Here is a 21,572-nt window from a genome sequence, read left to right as displayed (position 1 = left end):
AGCTCCACTTCTCTGCCTACCCTTAGTCCTACCTGCTGAACTTCAGCATTTACATCAGCCTTATAAAATGCTAACGTTAAGGGGAGATGAAGGGAAAGACGACTGAAGTAATTTTTCAAGGACAAGTGCTTCCACGAAGTGGTGCCTTTTCACGCACAGTGGAAAGCGTTTGAAAATGACCCCAAACACTCCTGATCTAGTGACTGCGCCGTTTTAACTATACTTAAGTTGAGGCGGTGCAGTCCCAGCCTTAGTCCACTTTACAATGGCATATGCAAGGTTTCTCGAACCCATGCTTACATATTCTACTGACCCTAATATTAGGGGCGAAGCTTCTTATATAGAGCGGCACCCGTTCGTCCCTCGTAGCCGTTGTGGTGTGTAACAAGTATAAATAACATTTTGACCTCCAAGGTGGTGCCGGTGAGAGATTTATTCTGTGCGTTGTTGAACAATATAAAATAGTGCTCAATGTACATGCCAATGGCTGCTAATAGGGAATGAGAGACAGGAGAATTCGGCTTTTAGTTAACGCCATTAGCAGCCATTAGTTATCCCCATTAGCAGCCATTGGCATGTACATTAAGCACTATCTGACAGGAAAAGGTTGCCACGTTATACTCGCTGGGCGTAACCTCCTTGGTTTTAGAAAGGTTTAGCGAGCGTTGGGTCGCATTGCTATGAATACAGTGAACTAGTATATACCATGAACTCGATGTGGTTAAAGGTGGGAAGTAGACCCGAAGCGCAAGCCATAAGAAAGTGCGCATGTGCCACCTTTCGTATAGTCCTTGGAATGTCCGCTGGATGGCGGTGCTTCAATATGGGGAATATATGATGAAAAGATGCGAGATGGTGGTACTTGGAGTGTTAAATAGATGGCCGAACGGACACACAGACAGATGCATGGATGGATGCATTAACGGACGCAGGGGTGGATACATGGACGAACGCAGGGACGGACGCATGAACAGACGCACGCACGGACGGGCGGATAGACGCATGGACGGTCACACAGACGTACGTATGGACGGACGGAAGCAAGAACGAATGAACGGACGAATGCTTCTCCCCACTCTCCATCATTCACTCCGTGGATATGCTGTCAATTTTTTTTTTACTTCCTTTGCCATCTGGACCCTCCGTGTCGCATGTGGCTGGGTGTGGCATTTACGAATGCATACTGTCACCTCACTGGAACGGCCAACAGTGTGTCATGGAATTTATGCGACGCGGAGAAGACAAGGGAGCACATCCTGTCGCACCGATCCTGCTAGACCGAATGACGGGCTCTATAGGCGTCCTACTCGATCGCCTTGATGCGACACCGTGGTCAGAAAAGATGATCCTCTAACGTTGGTCCACGGTTTTGCGAATGCACAAGGCCACGAAAGCCCTACCTGAAAACGACTGGACTTCACGATCGTCTGCGAACCACCGGCGCTAGTTCATATTCGGTGTGTTTGCACTAAACTATTTTTGAGACTCTTGTTTCTTTTGATATTATTTACTATTTACGATTTCTCTCACCTCACGTATAGCGTAGCCCTACGAGTGCAAGCTTGGTTAACCTCCCGGCTTTTCTGCGTTTTTTATCTCTCTCCAAGTGTTATAACGACTTGACAATCGCCCATTGTCGGGTGAATGAGTCTCAAGACCCTGGCGGAGACCATTCTCGGCACGGAGGGCATTGAAAGCGTTGTTGCGTTCCTTGCGGACAACTGGTCGCACAGCAATGTTGCTATTTGAGCGATTTGGTAGATCCTCATCATGACACAGCACAAACACACTAACACAAAAGAAGGAAAGGTCCTCCCTTTGTATAATTAATTCCTTGCCTCTTCTTTTGTGTTCGTGCGTGTGCACTGTGTTGTAATGGTCTCAGAGGCAGACTTTATGCAGCGTTGTCTATCGAACTATTGCTCTTTGTCAGTGCGAGAGCAATTATATGTACACTCTCGGCGAATTTTTGTTGTCGCCATCACTTGCCAGCCAATCACAATGAAAATTATCCGGAAGGAATAATCGCAAATATCCGACCGGGAATTCGGACCAGCGACACCTCGCTCCGCAGCGTGCTGCATTAAACACTTCAACCATGTGCTCTGCTCTGCATGCACTGGAATAATAACGGTGAGGTATTTATATGCACTATTTACCACTGGCATTGCGCTGCTCTCGAAGTAGTTTCAGCGTGTTTTCTATCATGTAACGCTCCTACACTTTTTTTTTTCAATATAGAAACTGCCCTTGAGACACACACGAAAAAGTGGCCCCTTTCTGTACCAACCAGTTAGTGTATGTGTAAGAAAAAAGAGAACACGTGACCCATTTTGCGTCAGGCGCCACCGCAAGAGACGCGGAGGGAACTCTCAGCGAGCTACGGTAGATTTGTAAATAAGGACCCGACACAGGAAGCCCAGGGTAGACAACTTGTTCGCTTTCTTTCAACCTGAGATCCTAAAACTAAAACTACCGCTGAACATCTTTTTTTATTCGGCGGCCTTGGTTCAACTGTTTATTGTTCAAAACCACACGTGTTGTTTAACTGGTAAGTGTTCCTTCGCGCAGATTCGGACGGCGTACCATGTTCTTCGTCTCCGTGTTTGGGGCTGCGCTCTTCGGCTCTTTGGGAGCGTTGTCCGCCTCGGTGAAGTGGTACAACGGCCTGCGCTTCTTCGCCTCCGTCAACATCGCCGGCATCCAGACAAGCTCGGCGGCCTTGTGTGAGTTTCGCGGCCGTCTTCTCGTCGCGCCAAAAGTGTCGAGCTGAGATACAAATACCGTTTGTCTTTTCAAAAGCAACAATAGGATCGTTCTCGTTCCTAAGGTCGGCGTACAAAAGTTGAATTTTCATGCTATGTACGTACATCACACTTATATATGGCGCCTTCTTAGCTCTGTTCACCAAATTTAGGGAGAATTCATATAGTCACTCATTTTCGTGGACTGATATTGGCTTTTACGCGGCGAGGCGCCCCTCGCGTCGAGAAGAGAAAGCCGAAATAAACAAACGTAACAGCTGTATTTTCTGGCTTCTTTTGCGTTAAAATCCTAAAAATATAAACGTTATTCACATTTAGCGTCTGTAGAAGCGTTTTCTTGTGTGCAGACGACCATTCCGGCGAGATCCGGTCTATCTGAGTGATTCACTGAGTCACCATATTGTTTAAACAGCAAGCGTAGGCGTCCGTGTGAAGGCATAGACAAAGTTCTGATTGCGCTCTGACACGCCGCTAAATATGGAAATGTACGGGCTCCAAAATAGTTCTGAACTTTCATACCGGCCTGCGAGTGGTCGTAATTTTCACTTCCTCCCACTCTACAGTTAGTATCGGTGATAAAATTATTATGGTGCTCCGCTGCTGACCGGAAGGTCATGCCTTCCATTCTAGCCGTGGTGGTCACGTTTCAATGGAGATGCAATGCTAGGGGCCCGTGTACTGTGCGTTGTAGGTGAACGTAAAAACAGGTGGTTGAAATTTCTGGAGCCCATGGCGTGGCTTATAATTATGGCGTAGTCTTCCCAAGTAAGACTGCATATATCCTTGATCCCTGTTTCTACTCTTTTGTCTAGTGGATGCCAAGACGCATATAAAAAAACAGTAGAATGTATAGCTGTCTTCTCGCTCCTTAGCATAAGGTTTTTGAATTCTAATGAATGTGAGCTAATCACCGTGTAAAAATACGTTGCTGAAAAAGTTGCTGCGCCCATACTTCATGCTAGATGTCTAGACACCCTACATTACCTTTGTGTGTGTGTGATCAAGCAATATTGTAATGCCAGATGTGTGTTAGGGTGGGTTGGGTGATCACACATGATACCCTGTACGGTACGTACTAATACACTCGTGACTGAACCCCACAGTGGCCGAAATCTTGGACCCTCGATACCGGACGTTCCTCAACATTGGCTACACGGCGGGATATGCCATACCTTCCATGCTGCTTCCGGGCGTGGCCTACTTGTTGTCAGACTGGAAACTCCTACAGTTGGTCACCGGACTGGTAGCCTTGGCCTGCGTGCCTTTTATGCTGTCAGTACCCGCGTACCTTAAGCCTGATAGTACTGTTTCTAAACTCGAAATCTATTGATGTGTGCTTGTTTTTTACCATTTTATTTGAGTTACATTTTGGCCCCTACCCCCCGTGCATATAAGTGTGCACGAGCTAAATATATTTTGCAAACTTAATACACATATCTAAAAGCTTAATGAGTGCGCGTGTGCATGTCGGGTAAAACGGAGGGTAGAAAACGAAGTATATATATACACGATGTACTGATACACTAATTATACATCATGACCGTGCACGTGCACGTCCCATGGATATTTCACTTTGCAGTTTATTGAGTTTTCGTTGTTTCCAGCTGGCCAAAACATTTCGCTCAAGATATTGCCAGAAGTTTTTCGCCATACACGTGGGACTGTGGCTTAATACACAATAACCGGACTTGTTACGACTAAAATTGTTTTTCATCTGTCTTTAAAATGGAGCAACCGCAAAGGAGTATGCGGCAAATTGAAAAAAAAACAATGAACCAAGACAAAAGGCATTGTTTAATCTTAGGTGAGGCAAGCCGACGCAGCTGTACACCTGTAAGTTACAGGTTAGAAGGCGGAGAAATTCGTTCAAACTGCTCGTCAAATAATGTCGTAATGAGACTTGTTTCGGAGCTTGCACATTTACGCGCATCGGGGGTCTAGGGTTCAAGGTGCTTGAATGCAAACCCGAAGGTCACGGGATTTAATTGCGGCCGCATTCTGGTGAAGGTAAAATGCTAGGGGCCGTGTACTTCAACGTCAAATGCTCAACATTTCCAAAGCCCCCTCTCCTTTGCAGGTTCCTTCGAAATCATAAGACTTTTGAAAACAGTGCTCTGTTCATGTGGTGTTTTCGGTGTCACGGTTTTTGCTCTAAAGCTGTTGTAATCGAGAGTGCGCTCCCCCTTTGGCACCTCATCTCCCAACTGGTGCAAGTGCTGGCCCCTCGCACCGGAAGCCACCGTCAACCAGCGACATGGCCACCGTGGTTTCTGCACCAGGCTTTTTCTCTGGCGCGAGCCATGAGTACGTTGATCCCTCCTGCAAAAAAAAAAAAACACGTGTCCGAACATGCCCGGACAATGCTTTGCCTCCCGTCTCACTAGCGCATGTCACCATGATGTCACTGAGCTTGGCTTAGCCTCAATAGCCGCCAATGACAACCCCCTCTTCCATGGGCTTGCTTCCACCCGGCTAGCTTAGTCGGTTGAGCGTGAGACTCTTAATCTCAGGGTTGCGGGTTCGTACCCCACTTTGGGCGCCAGTTATGTGCAAATATGTTTGCTTACCCTTCGAAGCAACCGGGAAGGCACGCGACTATTTCCCACTGCCGTAGCGCACAAAGACGCAATGGCTGGGTTTGTTGACTCTCCGACACGGCGTGCATAAACGGCACTCGAGGCAGGTAGTGAACAAATACGGGTTTATTAACCGAAAATTCAGCACAGTGCGACAGTCCTGGGCTTGTGGGCCGACAGGGAAACTCCGCAATGCCGACTGAGTGAGTATTTTCCGGCTAGAGGACACGGATGTCACACACAGGGCAGCAGCCGAGCGCACCTAGGAGAAGCCGCCTGCCAGAGCAGCGCGTCTACCTCTCGTGCAGGCCTGTGAGCATCTCCCAGGTTATCGAGCGCCGGGCGAAAGCAAGCCCATGTGAAAGAGGGTTGTCACCGGAGGCTATTGAGGCTATAGTGGCGTAAGTGACGTCACGGTGACTTGCGCTAGCGTGAAGTGAGGGCAAAGCATTGTCCGGGCATGTTCGGACACGCGTCTCCGTGCAGAGAAGACCGGCGCATGGTTCGCACCAGACCGAAGGCCTGGCGGTGAAACCGCGGTGGCCATGTCGCCGACTTGCGATGGTTCCGGCCCACGGGGAGCTCAACGAGGCGCCAAAAGTGGAGGGCCTCCTTGATTTCCACTAAGTCGACTATGATACTGAACCAGCTCACCCCACACGTCACTCTTCTTCATATCAAAGCGTCGTTTCTGGATTTAAAACCCCTGTAGGAAACAAATACAATTATCAATTATTAACGCCTTTTTATGGTATTTTTTGTATTTTTTTTCTTTTCAGGGTCGTTCAGGAGTCACCCCGTTGGCTCATTACGACAGGCAGGGAAGAGCAAGCGGAGTGTGCCATCTCCAAAATACTAAAGATGAACCGTCGGGTGGTGCCGAACTTGAAATCCGCCGTGCAATTGACTGCGGAGAGAATTCGGGAATCGTCGACTAGTACCATAGGTCCTGTGGAGATTCTGAGACACCGGTTGGTTAGAAGGAACACATTTCTTCTCTTTGTCGTCTGGTAAGCACACGTCCATCATGTTTAGAAAACTTGGCGACAATGCACAGGGGAATGGAGGCAGATATAAGCGGGTTGAGTGATGCAGGTGGCGTCTCATGAAAACGTTAGATACACGCTGTTCCCCTCTCATGTACCGCCCCTGTCTTCTTCCGTCTTCTTCACCTCCCCATACAAGAGAAACAGTGCCGTGCTCCCAAGTAAGCATGCAGGAATAGAGTATCCCCCACCCGTTTCAACCTGATTTCTCTCTCACGCCCTCTCAGTCTTTCTCCATATTTACTGATACCATAACGCTCACAAATATCTAGAAAGACACCAAGCCACTCTCAGATGAGAAAACGTCCCCCGAAATACCAGATGTGTAGAAATGAATTTAGTTCTTCTGTTTCTGTTATCCCTCACAAAAGCCTGTGCTAATGACATGCTTAAACATGATGGGAAAGTACCTAATTATATATATATATATATATATATATATATATATATATATATATATATATATATATATATATATATATATATATATATATATATATATAAGAGAAAGAAGTGTCTACCTAAGGGCTCGTTTTTCCGTGCTTTGACACAATAATAATGAGATCTAACAGACAGTAATGCCAAGGAATGTACAGGGGAAGTTATTAGAACCAATGGAATGTAAATAAGAAAAAAGAAAAGTGGATGAAAAAATAGCCAGCCGTGAGCAGGCTGGTTATTTTTTCATCCACTTTTCTTTCTTCTTATTTACATTCCATTGGTTCTAATAACTTCCACTGTACATTCCTTGGCATTACTGTCTGTTAGATCTCATTATATATATATATATATATATATATATATATATATATATATATATATAAATATATATATATATATATATATATATATATATATATATATATATATATATATATATATATATATATATATATATATATATATATATATATATATATATATATAAATGGCGCTTTCGAAATAATGCTTCGACATAAAACGAATTGTGTCACATTATGTTTGTCCTGATTGAAAACTAGAAGTGAATTGACCTGATGGTGTGCCCGCGAGGAACCCATAGGCGGAAAACCGCTTGAAGTTCGGGCACTGTAGCCTCACTGCGGTGGTCTAGTGGCTAAGGTATTCGGCTGCTGACCCGCAGGTCGTGGGATCGAATCCCGGCTGCGGCGGCTGCATTTCCGATGGAGGCGGAAATGTTGTAGGCCCGTGTGGTCAGATTTGAGTGCACGTTAAAGAACCCCAGGTTGTCAAAATTTCCGGAGCCCCCCACTATGGCGTCTCATATGGTTGTTCTGGGTCATTCAACCCTACATGTCAATCAATGCGGGTGCTGTACACGTTCCGTGGAATCTCTGTATCGCAGGTTCTGCGACAACTTTCTCCTGTTCGCTGTCATGCTGGGGGCTGTGGACATCGAGGGAAGCCACCTGGTCAACTTTGCTGTCTCAACGGCGGCAGAGATACCCGCTGCATTCATTGGCCTGGCCCTTGTCTACTACTGCCGACGCAGGCCATCGCAGCTGGCCACTCTGCTACTGGCAGGCATAGCAGCGGCCACCATCGATATGATCCCTGCGGGTGAGGATTTCTATGGTCATGAATTGACGTATCTTTATGGTAAAGAATGGTCCAGCCTATTTGTGCCATTCTAGATAACAAAGGTATACGAAAAAAATGGCATGACACAACTAAATAAAAAATGCCCAATAGTGAAGTTACATTAGAAAATCACTCCGCCATGATGGTTCATTCAATCGATTTATTTTGCGGTGACCATCGCTTTGAACGCTCTTCGTTACTACAATTTACCACGTCTATTCTCGACGGAAAATGAACAGTCCTATGCAACCATAGGGTCAGAGGCCTTGTAACGAAGGAAACTTCTGGTCACCTCATTTACCAGCTCCTAACGTCGAAACTGTAAGCACGTTTTCAAGTTCCTTTTAAATTTAAGAAATATCTCTCTTTAGTATTTCAGATAAAAGAAGCGTGCAGAAAGTTCGAGGGAATCTCTTCTATTTTCGTGTAGCTAAAAAACATTTATTTGAATATAACTTGCAAACTAAGGAAAAGAAAGTGTAGAAAATCAATGGGCTATCTTCTATAGCTCTTCTTGTCCACGATGCTATTTTGGCACACCGGTTGATGAAACCAGACGCCATCAAGGGGCGGTGATTAAAACAGTGAAAAGGTCTATAGTGAATTAGAACCGACATAGTTCCTACCTACCTATTCCTTGCCTATCCAAAATACGGCCCTGACACATTTAAGTACATCCTAACGCTAAAGAAAAAAAATGCCCCCACCTTCCCGAAGAGAATCACGAGGAAATGCGAATGCATTGCGTAGCGTCCATAACGGCATTTCGCACGTGAGAACCTAGCATTCTAAGAATAATGCTTTCTTTTTTTTTTCTTACACTGGGCAGCCAATAGCGCCGTTCACCGCACGTGGCGCTTTTCGGTCGCGAGAAACGCGGTATGCGTTTCTAGCTCTATAGTAGCTAGCGTGCACGGCAAAAAAAAAATGACCTCGTATCTGCATGTTGCACTGCAAATGTCGTCGAACGAAGATAGTCTCGCGTCTGGACAAAGTGAATCGAACGTTTGTTTGTTGTTCTGCGCAAGAAAATCGTTGAACGGTATTCTGGAGGCACTGCGTTCGAGTGTCTTGAGCGTGTAGCGGAGGCGAACGAGCGCATCGTCTCGTCACACGTGAGACATGAGCGCTATCTGGCAGTTTTCTTTAGGGAGCCTACATGAACGGCCGTTTTTAGGGTGGAGATATCTTAATAAGTGCCTTCAAGAAACTCAGCCAAAACCAGCGGGCAACGGGGCACACTGTTGCCAGCTTCCACCAAATTCAGCATAGTTTTCTGTGCGCCGCCATTTTGGAGCCAGCCACCGCTCCCTCCAGCTACGCGAAGTGCGGCGCAACAAAAAGGAGCCTGGGCTTTTGACAGTGGCCGTTCTCAGGGTCGTGTAAGCGACCCAGTTCTCAAAGTGAGCGCACGAAGAAATTCGCAGCCCACACACAAACACTTGCGACATAATACTGAGGTTACGCTGACATGAACGCAAGCGTGGCAACAGCTCAGACTAGCGAGCGCGTCTCCGTACGAACGCGCGGACGCGTCCCGTTTGTGGGCTTCCTACTCGCAATGCGTGGACGCAGCAACGACAACTTCGGTTATCTACTCATTCGCGAACACCACGAAACACATATACGTGTGCCGCAGGAAAAAAACAGTGAACGAAATACGCAGTGCTCACAGAGCAAATACGAGACGCACTGGTGGGCTCCCAGCCGTCTCGCTTCACTTGAGCCAGTCATAGTTGTCGTCGGCCAGGGCTCGCTGGGAAGCGGAACATTCGCACCCCCTTTCTGTTGTGGTTAGTGCAGAGCGGTACGCAGCATCCAGGCATTCTAAGGCTTCACCGGCAGCGTTTAACACGCTACCGCAACGTTCGACGCCGTATTATTGAGAACTAAACGCCACCGGGCGTAGACGCAGTGCGGGCACCAAGATGGGGCGACAGCGCGGCATTGCTGTCTGGCAACATTGTGTTTTGGCGGGTGGCGGTGCGTTGGCGGCATGTAGTGGGTCAAAGGCTGACATCACCCTAAAAACGGCCATTCATGTAGGCTCCCTAGTTTTCTTGGAAAATGAAACGCGTGCGCCCTGCGCGCCCGTCTCGACCGTGATAGGGTGTAGAACGCAAAGGAACGGGTAGGTGCCACCACCGCGTCATCTTAGCAAAGCGTTGGAAACACTTGCCTTTTTGTGCAAACGTTGCCTGGTCAGCGCAACGTTATAAACGCTACGGTCCTTACAATCGCTTATGTATGCCTTTTCTACTAAGAGACACACATACGGAATATTGACGTGTTGCTATGGTGCCTCAGATATGCGCAATAATTGCTTTTTAATTGACAATCACACTAGTATTAACGCTGAAGCTTGAGCAATAATGATGGGCGCTGCGGATGGTGTCGGACGTTTGGAGTATCGTTCGGCCACTTTGGGTGCCGTTTAAGGCACCGTTAGGGCAGACAAACAAACAAATGTACAGACAGACAAGCCAAAATTTTTGCGTCGATGGTCGCCAAGAAAGACTATCGTCTTTAAAAGTTCCGGGTTTGATTGGGGATCAAAGCTTTGTGCGCCCTTTGCGTGGCATGCGTGCGTTCTACCCCACAACCATGCTGCTGCTTGCGAATACAGAAAAAATAACTTCTCCTTGGAAATGCAATGAAACTTTTAATGCTTTACAAGCACACGCGTCCTGTATGCGTATGTACTTCACAATACAACGTAAAACATTGACGTAATAATGCGTGGTACAAGCGTAAATTGCCATTAGGTGTCACAGCATGGGATTATCGGGATGACTTCATAGTTTAAAGCCAGTCATCCACTACAAAAGCACACACGCTACTGGCACCCTTAAGGCCACGTATAGTGGTGCATGACAAGATCGAAAAGGTTTCATGCACTAAGTGCGCACTACGAACAGAATATAGCTATCATGTTCAACTCTTAAAGGCGAAGCTTAAGGGTTCTCAAGTTTTCTTATAGGGAAAATATCTCACGAAATCATTTCTCGCCTGGCATGCTCACACTATGAAGGCATGTGAAGGGTCTCATGAATTCAGGAGCCGTTACAAAGGGAAGGTATACCTATGAGTGCATCTCTTCAGTCATACGAAACGTACGCATGTATTCACGACATCTGGGTGGATACTCTTGCTCGCCAATTTTAAATAAAAGTCTTGATAAGTATCACCTTGGCTATTAACTATTTTGATCGAAATTTCTCACGCCTGAAACTTGACTACACGGCAAATGCCAATTGCTCCCAGTCAATACACGTTTTCTATTTTTGTTCCTTAAAACAGAGCACCTGCTCGCTCAAACATCTCGAATCAGCGTGAGCAGCCGCCTATCGAAGTGTCGTGGAGATGGTAAGCTAATAGCGCCAAAGTTTAGAAGCAGAGGCAGAATAAAATGTTAACCGTGTCGTTAGGCAATCGCTTTGCTGGCCAGCAGATTACTGAATATTGCTACGACGATGAGCTGCAAGAGTAATTACAGTCGATCGGCCGAATCATAACGAGTGCCTAAACCAACACGCTTCCTCATTAGCCATTATGAAGCGAGGTGGAGGAAATTATTGAGTGCTACATACCTGTAATACGTAGTCGAATTACCCGCAGCAACGCAGTGAATGCAGCTGCTAGCAACCGTAGCGACCCCGCAGTCTTATGTAGACAGCTGTAAACATCGCGGAAAAACGCCTTCACAAAGCAACATGGTGGAAGGCTTTCAAATACACATCCGCCGGGCAATGGACGAGCGCGATAGCCAGCCAGTGAGCAACGCGCAGCTAATATCGAGGCTGCATGCAGCAATGTAGCTTCGAGAGCTTATTCCGCCTATACGAGAGGCGTGTAGGAACAATCGGAGCCATAGAGGAAAAAATTGGCTCCGAATCTGCATGTTACACTGCAAATGTCGTCGAAAGACGATAGTCTTGCGTCTGGAGAGAGTGAACAAAACGTTTATTTGATGTTCTGCGCAAGAAAATCGGTGAAAGGTATTCTGGAGGCGCTCCCTTTTATGCCTAGTTCACACTGAAACATCCGCTTTCTACAGCGACCGAAGTTCCCCTGCCGCCGAAACACAGCGTCGTTCGCACTGGACGCGCCCCGCGCCACCGAATATGCCATCTACTACGGGGCGAACGCGGGATGGATGCGCTGTCACCCGGTTGTTGTTGCGGCTCGCAAACGCTACTACGCTATTCAGTGGTGTATACTTCGACGATTCTCGTACGCAAGAAGCAAGAAAAGACAGTACTGCTTACTTTGCTGGCAAGTGGCTGTCTTGTAATGCACGAAGAGCAGAAAAACCACCGACGCCAGCGGCGTTGGTGGGTTCGTTTTGCTTTGCAAGACCGCAACAAGCTCGGTCACGCCAACAGCAAGCTCGGACGCAGCTGAGCTGCCGACGAGAGCGGACGCGTTTCGACGGCTCCGTGAATATCGGCTGAAAGCATCGGCTCGCGCGACCATCGCCCCACCGGCGTTCCCCCACTCTCTGCGCCCTGGCTCAACGCAACGCCGCCCAGCTCTCTGGCCCCACCGGCTAAGGACAGACCTGCCGGACGCCCTGGACGAGGCCGTGGGGTCGCCCCCAAGCACTCTTCTTCCGGACACCATCGACGACCTGGACTAACCACCCTTGGTGCCGTTCACTTCAACATTGTGCGTGGGACGCTCGCCAGGACGGTTCCGGCGTCTCGCCGGTTGCGTCTGGCAGCGGCGGCGCTCCCGTGTTCTTCATGCGAACCAGTGACGATGGCTGCAGCGGAGCTTGGGACGCAGCCATCACAACCATCATCCGCTCCGAAACGCAGTGCGAAACGCGTGGCTGACTCACAAATGGGAATAGATGATTTGTCTGCTTCAGCCACACCGGCAAGCAAGCGGGAGTGCCCCTCTCCGGCAGCTGTCGCCTCGCCTGGCACCGAGTCTAAGTACAAAGTCGTCGTAAAACCTCGTGAGTGCTTCGATGTATCAAAATTGTCAAATCGCCTCCTTCAGTCAGCCTTCGACACCTGCCTCAAAACCACCGCGTTTCAAGGTTTCTCCATTCACCATCCCACCAACAGCGTATCCGTATGGGTGCGTTCGCTAGCAGACGTTGACCGCCTCACCCACCTGCAAACTCTGCCAGTCACAGCTGATTGTACTGTACAGGTGCAAGCGTACTTGAGTTCCGGCTCGGACTTGCGTCGGTATGTGGTCTCTGGGGTTGACCCAGGGGAATCGCCGGAGGGCCTTATCACTGCTTTGACCTGCTCCACACACAAGATTGTAACAGCTCGTTATATGGGCCGTGGACGCACGTGCCTTGTCACTCTCCAAGGGCCTCGAACGCCACCAAGCCGCATTACGTACTATGGATGCATCCTGAAATTTCATGTGTACAAGCCCGGTGTGGTACACTGCTATCGGTGTTTTCGTACCGGTCACATGCGAGATTCTTGTCCCCAACCCGCAGACACCTCCATGGAGTCCGTCGAGACGCGCACGTACAAATGTGGGCTCTGCCAAACGGACGATCATGAAATAACGTCCAAAGATTGTCCAGTTAAACAGAAGGCTCTCAAAGCCCGTCGCCAACGCAAGCGCCGCCAGCGTTCGGTGACACAAGAAGAAAGGGACGCCGACATTCCGACTAGCAACCGGTTTGAACTGTTGTCCCCCTCCGAAGAGGACACACCAGCGTTGGTAGAACCTGAAAATGCTTGCTATGAAGTCCCCACGTACAGCGACGCCGTCAAGCGGGGCAAAAAACGTGTTCAGCAGCCTGCGAATACGCCTAAATTGAGCGTTACGGGTACAGACGATCTGGCGAAGCTTGACCAACAGATACAGCAGCTCCAAATGGAAGTCAAGCGCCTCGCTCAACGCAGAACCCATCTCGCTCGACCCGCTGGACCAACTGCGATGCGCGGTACAGACGTGCCGTACGCTGCTTCTGTGCCTGAATTATCCTGCGCAAGCGCGTCAGCACCAGTCAAGATGACTCCGGCAGAGCTCCTCCACTTCGTTGCCCGGCAACTGCAAGAGCTTTCAAAGGTGGTGCTCGCCAACCTTCCACCGCAATGACCACTCCTTTGAAAGCAACGCGCCACCACTGTGTCCTGCAGTGGAACTGCCGGGGACTTGCAAATAAAGTTGGTGAGCTTCGCTATCGCCTGGCGCTGGGGAAGCTCCCCGCTTGGTGCCTGCTTCTACAAGAAACGAATTCGCTTCCACGCATCCCTGGATTCACTGCGTATGATTCCCCAACCATCCCTGATCGACGCTGCACCAATGCGTTGGGACCTCCAGGCAAGGCTGCAGTGTATGTTGTGACTACATATCCTCAAACGCAGGTTCCCCTGCTGCAGTGGTGTAACCAGTGGCAAGAAGTGGTGGCAGTGCTCGTTAGACTTCCGCGTACTGACGTGATTGTGGTTTCAGTTTACGTGCGTCCGTATAGTGGCAGCGCTCCCCGACTGCGTTTGGGGTGGCTGGCTCACCTGCGTCAAACCTATCCTGGGTGCCCAGTACTAGTTGGGGGAGACTTCAATGCACCTCATCAGTCGTGGGGCTACCCTTCTTCCAGTGCTAGAGGCAACATCGTGCTAGACACATTTACAGACGCGCACTTTGTCCTTCTGAATGCCCCGGCTACTTCTACACGTCGGTGGGATCATCCCTGTGCTCCACCTTATGCGCCCGATCTCTCGTGGTGGTTGGGCATGTGTGACGTTTCGTGGGACCTAGAACCAGACTGCTGGGGGAGTGATCACCATCCGTTGAAAATTGGTTTGGCCGCGTATAACCAGCGCCGCCTCCGACGTCGATGCTACACAACCAACTGGGACTTATTCCGCAATGAACTGAACGACTCGATTGCTGATACATCGTCTGATCCATTGCAGGTGTTAACCAGAGCTGTACAAGCCGCCACGCAGTCAAGCTGGGTAGAGGAGAACCGACCACATCCAAATTTACATCTTCTGCGTCTGTGGGCAGCACGCCGTCGTGCAGAGCTGGCCTTAAACCGAGATCCGGCAGCCGCTGAGCTTCGTGATAACCTCAACAGACTCACCGCTGCGGCGCGTCGCTGCGAGAAGCGTCTCGCCCGCGAACGGTGGATGGACTGGTGTGCGTCACTCGGTCCATCGTCTTCAACCGCCTCAATATGGCGAACGTTCCGGAGTATGGAACTAGGCACCCGTACGCCGGACCCAGCGGCCAGTGCGTGTCTGTCTTCTGGATGCACGCCAAGCCAGTTCGCTCCAGAAATAGTTAAGGCTTTCTTCCCGGCCTACAACCTGGCCCCACCACAATTCGACTGTCCGTGTAACCTGCCTCCGGAGGTTGGCGTGACTCCCAGTCCGTCGGACATCGAAGGCATGCAAGCGCCATACACGATGGCGGAGCTCCAGGCAGCAATTGACCAGGCAAAAGTACGCAAGGCACCAGGACCAGATGGGATCTCCTATGAAGTGTTCAAGAACATGGATGGCCCTGCACTGCAGTGGCTGCTGGACACGCTTAACGCAGTCTGGACGACCGGAGGGCTGCCTGAATCGTGGAAGCATGCCGAAGTTGTGCCGATACCTAAGCCGGGAAAGCACCCGAACAGCCTCTCTAATCTTCGGCCGATTGCTCTAACGTGTACGTTGTGCAAGCTTCTTGAACGCATGTTGGCGTCGCGCATCTCCTGGTGGCTGGAAAAGCACGCCTGGTACCATCCGGCCCAGATTGGCTTTCGACCGCACCTGGGCACGGAAGATGGCCTAGATCATTTGACGTCCATGGTGCTTGTGGGAAGAAGATCAAGCAGCATTCGAACCCTTCTCGCCATGGACGTTCATAAGGCCTACGACAACGTCAGCCACTCTGCGATCAATCACATAATGCAATGGCTTCAACTTCCGCCTCGCGTCTGCGACTTTGTGGAGTCTTTTCTGGCACACCGTACCTTCTGCATCAGAGTAGGCAAGGAACGAACCGGACACTTTGTAATGAAGCGGGGTGTACCGCAGGGCTCGGTTCTAGCCCCGATACTCTTCAATATTGCCCTGTTGCCCCTCGCGTGGCAACTAGCACGCATTCCAGATGCCTTCTTCCTCCTGTATGCCGATGATTTGACTGTGTGGACACTACATCCAGACCTTCAACGCCAGCAGGAGGCACTCCAGAGTGCTCTCGACAAGGCGTCGGACTGGTGTGCGCGCATAGGACTGACACTATCTGCCACGAAGACTGCATTCATGTCTATCACCAACAGACGAGGTCGCCGTCGCCTCCTGCAGACGCCGATATGTTTGAGCCTAAATGGCCATACCCTCACCCCTGTATCCACTATACGTGTGCTCGGGGTCGAATTGGACGCATCTGGCTCTGCGAATGCGTGGGTTCGCTCTGCTCGCCGGAAGAGTGCTAATACCCTCCATCTCATTCGTCGCATCTCTCAAAAGACGGGGGGTGCCTGTTCTCGAATGGCCCGTATCTTGGTGCGATCAATCCTACAACCTCGGCTCGTTTATCAAGCTCAGTTTCAACGACTGACTTTGAGAGACTGGGACTTGCTCGAAACCGCCAACCGAGATTCCATGAGGGCGATTACATGCCTTCCCCGTATGACACCTATCACGACCCTCCAGGCGGAAGCGCAGCTCAACACCATCGACGAAATTGTACACCAGCGTCGAGTCGCTCGCTACCTAAAGAGTCAAGCTGTTCCTGCGGCGGCAGCTCTAGCTCACTACTATGGTTCAACGCTGCCACAGCCTGACGCACCCGTGGCAGAAGTTCCACCATGGCTCAAGGCACAGGCCAGTGACAACCGACCACTGACCCGCCTGCGACAATCCACCCGACAAGCGGCGCAGGAGGGCATCGTCACTACCACCGAGAACTCACTAGCGGTATACGTAGACGCAGCTACCGATAATTGCGTTCTGCACACCAGTCTCGTATGCCCCGCGCAACCTGAAATCCAACATATCTGCTCTTACGTAACAGAGGCACCGTTCCCATCCGTATTAGCGGAGCTCACTGCTATACGGGACGGGTTAACAGTTATGATATCCAAAATGGATTCTTTGTCACACGATAAATTGCTTGTATATACGGACTCCACGCAGGCAGTTCGAGAGCTGCGAAAAGTGACCAGCTCCATCGATATAGCCTCCGATATACACCGACTGATCCACTCATGTGCCTGTCCTGTCCGCGTTCTGTGGACCCGCCGGTCTGCACCGGCTCAAGTGGAAGCAGATGCCGCTTGCCATCCAGCGACTGTTCAACACCCGCTGCCTCTACTTCGTTTGTCCCCGAAGGACAGCTTGCTTGTGCACAAAGAAACCCTCCGGCGCTCCACGCGTGCTCTCATTCCTCCGCGTGGATCTGACCTTCCCGGCGGCTTAACTCGCCGAGAGGAGGTTGCGCTCAGGAGGATTCGTGTGGGCGCCGCCTTGACTCCTGCAATCCGGGCTACATGGACATCTGGTGCACAGCCTCCCCCAACGACGTGCCCATTCTGCGTTGCCCCAGCCACAGAGGCAACGCTTGATCACCTATTGGGAACCTGCCCGGGCCTTCACCAGGCTCGCACTCGCCACCTACGCGGCCTTCACCACCACCCCGGCCGACCACCTGACTTGACGCGCTGGACGCACGGTCCACTGCATCGACAACTCCTGGCCTTCATACAGGAAACAAAACTTTTCCTTTTTATTTAACTGATGCCGTAGGGCATACTAGCGCCAATAAAAAAAAAAAAAAAAAAAAAACAGCAAGCTCGGTCACCTCTTTCATGAAATACGGAGGCGAAGTAGGCACACAGTAGGTGAAACTCCTGTTGGTTTCAAGATTCAGTTACGTGCGCTGCAGCATAACAAGTGAGTAGGGCTTGGCCGCCATTTTTCAAAATTCCTTGACTGGCGCTCCTATTGGTCCGCGGTGACCGATTCGGTGGCAGGCGACGCAAAAATCGGTCCGAGAGCGATCGGCGCGGAGAGGGCCCTTTCGGCGGATCTCGCCGCCGCCGAACCGGATTCGGAGCACTTTCGGCGGCCGGAATGCTCAGTGTGAACGCGGCTTTAGAGGGCTCGAGCGTGTAGCGGAGGCGAACGAGCGCATCGAGGCACGTTAGACACGAACACCATCTGGCGAAAACGAAGGCGTGCGTGCCCGCAGAGTTTCGCTAGCTCCACATATACCAAATTTGGTGTTACGCGACGTCAATGGATCACAAAATATATCACTGGTGCAAACATGATAATCCTGACATGCGTATCATGTAAGAACATGACAACATATTACGCTAATAGCGTGTTTACAGTCGTTTCGCTAGCTCCACATATACTAAGTTTGGTATCACGTGACGTGAATGGATAATGAAGGTAAACGACACTTTCAAACATGATAATCATTACACGGAAGTCATGTGTGGCATCATTTACCTCCACCTCGTAACGTTGTGCAGATTTTAATGTGGCATATCAATCTTTCTTATTCGTGCTTCGCATATAATTGACTCCCACTCTATGTGAGATCTGCCAATTTTTGAGCATCGCGTTGCACTGTTAGCGTAGCGCGGTAAACGCTACAGTCCTTACAGTTACTTGTGTGTGCCTCTTCAAGTATAAAGGCAGACATAAAAAACATCGACGTGTTGTTGTGACGCCTCAGATATGCGCAATAATTGCTTTTTAAATGACAATTGTACAACAATTACCGATAAACCTTGAGCAATATTGGTGGGCGCTGCAGATGAGGTCGGCCGTTTGGTGCCGTTTGAAGGGGAGTGATCACTACCCAATCATGGTATCAGCTGTTCGTCATCAAACAAATTAAATACAAGATCTACTGATTAGGATGCATTCAAAGACGCCGCTAGCAAAGGAATTACGGCTGGCACTGAGGACGAAGAATTACTCACTACGATGTCTCATTGTCTAAAAACATGCACACGTCTTTCAGCTAAGAATGACAGATTTCCGTAAAACGATGAGGAGTTTGAAAAACTGTGTGCTATTCGCAGGTGAGCTGAAAGGAAAGCATTGTGCACAAAGTGTCCTGAAGACCTTCGAGCCTGCCGACGCACACAACGTCATATCCGGCGTTACCTGGATAAACGTTGCTGGCAACGATGGCGCGACTTTTGCTCCACACTGGACGTCCATCAACCGGTAGCCAAAATATGGCGGGTCTTTAGAGGCATGCGAACACCACTCCAACAGCTTCACCCTTTCACCGCACTTTCCCTTCACGAACGGAAACCCCTGAAAGAGTTGTCAGAAGGATACTGCACACTGTTATTGTCAACTTCAATACCCTGGAGCTCTTCCGCAAACAACAAGTCTGACTTCTCACGAGAGACAGTGCCAGCATTCGATTTGCTATTCACAATTGAAGAACTGAATACCGCAATCAGCGAATCGAACAGGCACACATCACCCGGTCACGACAAAATAAGCTATGAAGCCATTACAAAGTTACCCCACACCCCCCACCTACGACTCCTAGAATATTATAATTCTTCATGGCTGTCTGGCGAGGTTCCCGCTGAATGGAAACTCGCTAAAATAGTGCCCATTTTGAAACCTTCAAAGCAGCCAACAAGCTACGCCTCTTTCCGGTCCGTTGCCCTGCTGAGTTGCGTAGACAAGCTTATGGAGCGGATGGTTCATAAACGAATGACTTGGTTTTTAGAAAGCCACGACGAATTTCCTCAAGAAATGAACTGATTTCGTCAAGGCAGATCAGCTATCGATAATGTCATCACCCTCGTCTCTTCACTTGAAGAGGACCTCTTTGCTGAACGCTTTCCATTAACTATTTTTCTCGACATCAAAGAAGCTTCTGACTCCGTCTTTCACCATGCCATTCTTGCAGCCATGGTCAGTCTTGGCCTTGGAGGAAGACTTTATAAATAGATTGAGAGTTATTTAAAAGAACGGAAGATATATATGATCACTCCAAACGGCCCCACACAGTTCTACGCAGTAGAGAAGGGTGTACCCCAGGGCGCAGTCCTCAGTCCACTCATTTTCAACATCACCCTGATACATTTAACAAAGATATTGCCGCGAGGAGTGCACATCACAATTTACGCCGACGATATCTGTATCCGGAGTGCTTTAAGTTCGCGTTTTGTTACCAAACAACGCCTTCAAAAAGCTTTACAGAACCTCTCCGTGTATTTGGATCCCCGGGGTATGCACTTTTCTCCAGAAAAGAGCACAGCCATGGCATTCACGAGAAAGAAAATGACCAAGTATCCGCTCCTCCTCGGTGGGCGGCCACTGACCTATGTACGGTCTCAGCGATTTCTTGAAATAGTCATCGACAGAAGTCTTTTCTGGTCTCCTCAGGTGAAGAAACTTCGAGCAAGAACAGCTGTAGCATCCCAATTCTTCAATTTCATGGTGGGAACACGATTGGGATGCAAGTGCCGATCAATGGTCCTGCTTGAGAGAGCGTATATTGAAGGAACCTTGCGTTATTGCCTACCAGTGCTTCACTGATTATCACCAACAAACAAGAGAACTTTAGAGGGTGCACGAAACAATTGCCTGCGAATCTGTCTAGGCCTTCCGAATAGCTCATCAGGCTCAGGAACTGTAGCGGAAGCAGGATGTCGTCCGCTAGATGTTCTCTGCACTCATTTGCGCCATGTCATACACGAGAAGAAGCATTTTCTGTACCACATACATCTCACCCACAGCAATTCAGCATTCGGCCAAGCTGTGCAAATAAATGCAGCAACTTACTGCTATCAGACAGCCAAAGAAGTTGATGCCTCCAAGATTTCCTCCGTGGACGCTTTCACCTCTTGATATAAAACAGCGTGTCCCAGGAATCAATGATGCGAAAACACGTATTGCACAGACCACACTGCTGCAGACTACTCTCTTCTATTTAGCCAAGCATTACACTCAGCATTCTCATATCTATACTGATGCCTCAACTACTCAGGAGATCTCGTCATATGGCCTCTATGTTCCCTCTACAGGACAAAGTCTATCCTATCGGCCACAACACAATACATCATCAACGACAGCAGAACTTCATGGAATTAATGAAGCAGTCCTCTACATCCTGCGTCAAACGCCGAACCGATGGGTAATCTTCACCAACTTTAAGGGAGCTCTACAAATACTATTCAGCCTCTTAAAGAAAACAAATTATCACCCGATTTCATTTGATATAGCATACTTACACCACTTGGCTATTATCGCTGGTTGCGCAATCACATTTCAATGGATACCGGCTCATTGCGGTGTACTGGCCAATGAAAAAGCAGATGAAGCGGCCCGCAAAGGACTTCAAAAGCAAAATTACAGGCTAACCTATTTCACTTAATCAGATGCTTCCCAGCTGACTAAAAGGCTTGCTTCCGAAGAAAAGAACAGGGCTATGGAACCTCCCAACACATCATTACACTTTCCTCCACTCTATCGACCCACATTTAAGGACTAGACTCCCATCCTGAATCCCTCGACCCTGGAAACTCTCTACCACCGTCTCCAGCTCAACAGTGCTTATGGAAACAATTTACGGTATCGCTTCGGTCAAGTAGACAGTCCATACTGCAATAATTGTGGCTCCATAGAAACTGTAAAACA

General features: G+C 49.2%; 1 protein-coding gene across 3 annotated transcripts in view; it reads left to right on the top strand.

Moving 5' to 3' along the window:
* LOC119163765 (organic cation/carnitine transporter 2) overlaps positions 1-21,572 on the top strand; it is a 36,294-nt gene that overhangs the window by 9,772 nt on the left and 4,950 nt on the right. For 2 of the 3 annotated variants that reach the window (XM_075873506.1, XM_037415832.2), the window contains exons 4-7: positions 2,572-2,726; positions 3,869-4,037; positions 6,121-6,351; positions 7,733-7,947. In XM_075873506.1, coding sequence (XP_075729621.1) covers positions 2,572-2,726; positions 3,869-4,037; positions 6,121-6,351; positions 7,733-7,947 — 770 coding nt within the window. The remainder of the gene's footprint in view (positions 1-2,571; positions 2,727-3,868; positions 4,038-6,120; positions 6,352-7,732; positions 7,948-21,572) is intronic. The other variant, XM_075873507.1, reaches the window with a different exon arrangement.

Source organism: Rhipicephalus microplus, chromosome 9, assembly GCF_043290135.1.
Source record: "Rhipicephalus microplus isolate Deutch F79 chromosome 9, USDA_Rmic, whole genome shotgun sequence".
NCBI classification, from domain to species: Eukaryota; Metazoa; Arthropoda; class Arachnida; order Ixodida; family Ixodidae; genus Rhipicephalus; species Rhipicephalus microplus.
Note: the sequence above shows the minus strand (reverse complement) of the source record. Positions and strands in the feature narration are given on the sequence as shown.